Source organism: Cyprinodon variegatus, unplaced genomic scaffold, assembly GCF_000732505.1.
Source record: "Cyprinodon variegatus isolate N-32 unplaced genomic scaffold, C_variegatus-1.0 Scaffold1082, whole genome shotgun sequence".
Classification (NCBI taxonomy): domain Eukaryota; kingdom Metazoa; phylum Chordata; class Actinopteri; order Cyprinodontiformes; family Cyprinodontidae; genus Cyprinodon; species Cyprinodon variegatus.
In genome coordinates, this window is record NW_015151535.1 from 175854 (window position 1) to 178583 (window position 2730).

The following is a 2730-nucleotide window of genomic DNA, read 5'->3' on the forward strand; positions in this document are numbered from 1 at the left end:
TATATGGTTGCTTTTTTCTAATTTACTGTCAGTAGGAAAATCTGAATACTATAAAGCTCCATGTGCTTCCAGTAATTTTTCCTACAGATTTCATTGAACAGGGCGGATCTTAAAGCTAATAGCCTTCAAGGAGTAGTCATAGCCCTTCCATGTGAACCACTCCACTCCAACAGCAAAGATAGTGTCATCAGCCCCCCAGCGATAAACCCCGTTAGGGTTGTTCTTATGACAAGTTCCGTACCAGTAAGCCCCCAAGTAGAGCTTGGCACAATTTCCAGTAAAAGTGTCCTGATCTTTGTCAAAGGTACTAAACTTCTGTCCATTGTGAAAACTTAGAGAGTTTCCTGCAAGATAAAAAAAAAAGAAAAAAAAAAGAAAGAAATATAACATGAGCCTTGAAATAAATGAGAAAACATTCAGGTTAAAAAGTCTTTGCATTTAACCTTTTTTAGTTTTTATCTCAAAATTAAAATAAATGTGAACAACTGACTTTAGAAGTAAGCAAATTATGAGGAGTGATTAAAGATCAGTAAAAATGCAGCTGTTCTATAACTCGCCTCAGTGGTATTATGGAGAACATTAGTGAGCAAGCAACATGTTCACAGAAAGCACTGGGAAGCAGTTCAAAGTCTATAAAATTCAACGTCCTGCATGGAAATATCCCTAAACATACAGCAAGAGCTGCACATGGTGTCCAAGTGGGCTGTTCAACTAAATTGCTCAGGCGCCAATAGTTATCGACAGCTCGAGGGCCAGATATCAGTTAATTACAGTCACTATGTACAAAAAATGGCAGTATTAGACTGACTTGTTATCTCTAACAAAAAATGTTTAAGCCTAGTGATAGTCATAGTAACTAGACTCATTAAATTTCAAGAATCAATTCAACCTAACTCACATCTGGCCACTAGAGGGTTGTTAAATAACAGATCAAACTTTGGTAGAAAGGTGCTGGGTGGTGCTCCCTCAGTCAGCTGCATGCGGTAATAAACCTGAGTGCTCTGTATGCATTAAGAATCTTGCTCTCCAGGTTAACTAAACTTGAGCTATTTTGCAGAGAAGGATTTAAGGCATTCAGTCAGTGGATGTGCAAATTTTGTAGACAGTTCTCAAAATATAGTTCATTAAAGATGAACCAAAGCTCTACAAAATGAAAGATCAAGGGGGCTTAATACAAATACAACGTATTTGTGAAAGAAATCTCAGTTGAATGTAACAATCATAGTAAATCTAAACCAATATCTTGTGTTGATTAAAGAAGAAAGCAATAACATATCTTCCTGCATCGTAAAGAGCTGGTACCCACCTGCCCCACCATCACTGAATCCCGATACTTGCAGAGTATATCCCGCAGATTCTGACCCAACAGAGAAAGAGGAGTAACGAGCATGAACTTGATTTCCTTCAAAGTCCTCCATGTCAACCAGCAGCTCATACCTTTTTCTGAGACTGAGCTGGTAGAGATTTTCAAGACCTAAAAAAAGAAACATGGAGAAACTGATCTCTCAGGCTGTTCATTTGGTTTGCTGGTTCTTTTTTTTTTTTTATCTCCATAACTATTAGTTCTAGGTCTCACCAAGCCAGTACTCTCCAGCAGCATTTCCAAAACCTGTCTTGTATTGATCCCAGGGCCTGTAGAAGTTCACTGAACCATCCATCCTCCTCTGGAACACCTGCAGGGAGGTAAAATAAGTAACTCGCAGAACACCGCTGATATGTTACACTAAGAACAATATAGAAAGTATTGTTGCATTTAGATTTGATTAGAATTTGGAACTATTTTAGATCTTCTGGTTCTTTCTCTAATTTCAGTTCCAACAATCTGATCCAGAGTTTGTTTTGGGAACTGTTGAACTGAGAATGAGTGTTGATAGCAAAGCACAAACCAGCTTGTTAGGAATCCAGTTTCTGTGGGTTGTTTGTGTGTTTTTCTCTCCCTCCACCACCAGGTGCTGCCCTGTTCTCGTTGGCCTTCCTGCACACCTGCTACTCGTTGGTTCATCAATGAGGAGTATTTGAGTGGCGGACTGTCACTACCTCGATGCCAGCCAATCTGAGTTTAGCTGAGTCTAATCTGAGCCTTTGATTCTCTGAGTCTAACTTCGTTTTTTGTCTTTGCCTTTTCGGCAGGAAGCCTTCCTGTGTAACTGGATGCCTGGCCTTCTCCCCCTGGAAGGATTAACTGAGTTCACACTGAGCAGGGGAAAACTTCCACACGTGCCGTTCAAGTCCCTTTCGGAAATCCAAGTGACAGTCTGCTCCATTGCTCCTCAGGGTCCAACCTATGTCTAAATGTCCGCTTTCCAATGAGTTTCCACTTCTCTGGATAAACCCACACCAACTGGATCAAGGAAAGACAAGAACCCCCTCAAACGTGAGTCCCGCTTCCACTGTGCTAAAGACTTAATCAGTTTTTCCTGCGGCCCATGAACTGATCACTGTGATCACCTCTCCAGATTTTCCAGTTCCGGTTCACCAGTTCACTGAGTTCCTACTGTAGTTCAACTCCTGTACAGTCTCCTCAATAAACCTGTTAAACTTTTCCCCTGGTTCTCTGAGTGGTTCTCCTCATGTGGGTCAGATCTCTTAAATCTATCATGACACAGCGGAGCTGGAAGCATCGATAAAGATCAATCAGTCAGAGGATGGGATGAATCTAAAAGGTTTAGATACTCACTGTCCAACGTCCTCCCAAACGATCCATGTCACAGAACACCTGCAGAGACACAA

The 2730-nt window shown here is 41.1% G+C and overlaps 1 protein-coding gene across 1 annotated transcript in view; it reads right to left on the minus strand.

The window, feature by feature from the left end:
• Nucleotides 1-90: 90 nt before the first annotated feature.
• Nucleotides 91-2730, minus strand: part of LOC107101337 (microfibril-associated glycoprotein 4-like) — a 5538-nt gene continuing 2898 nt past the window's right edge. Inside the window, exons 3-6 of the mRNA XM_015400213.1 lie at nt 2678-2716; nt 1577-1673; nt 1307-1474; nt 91-344 (exon numbers count right to left, since the gene is read on the minus strand). Of these exons, the coding sequence (XP_015255699.1) occupies nt 91-344; nt 1307-1474; nt 1577-1673; nt 2678-2716 (558 nt within the window). The remainder of the gene's footprint in view (nt 345-1306; nt 1475-1576; nt 1674-2677; nt 2717-2730) is intronic.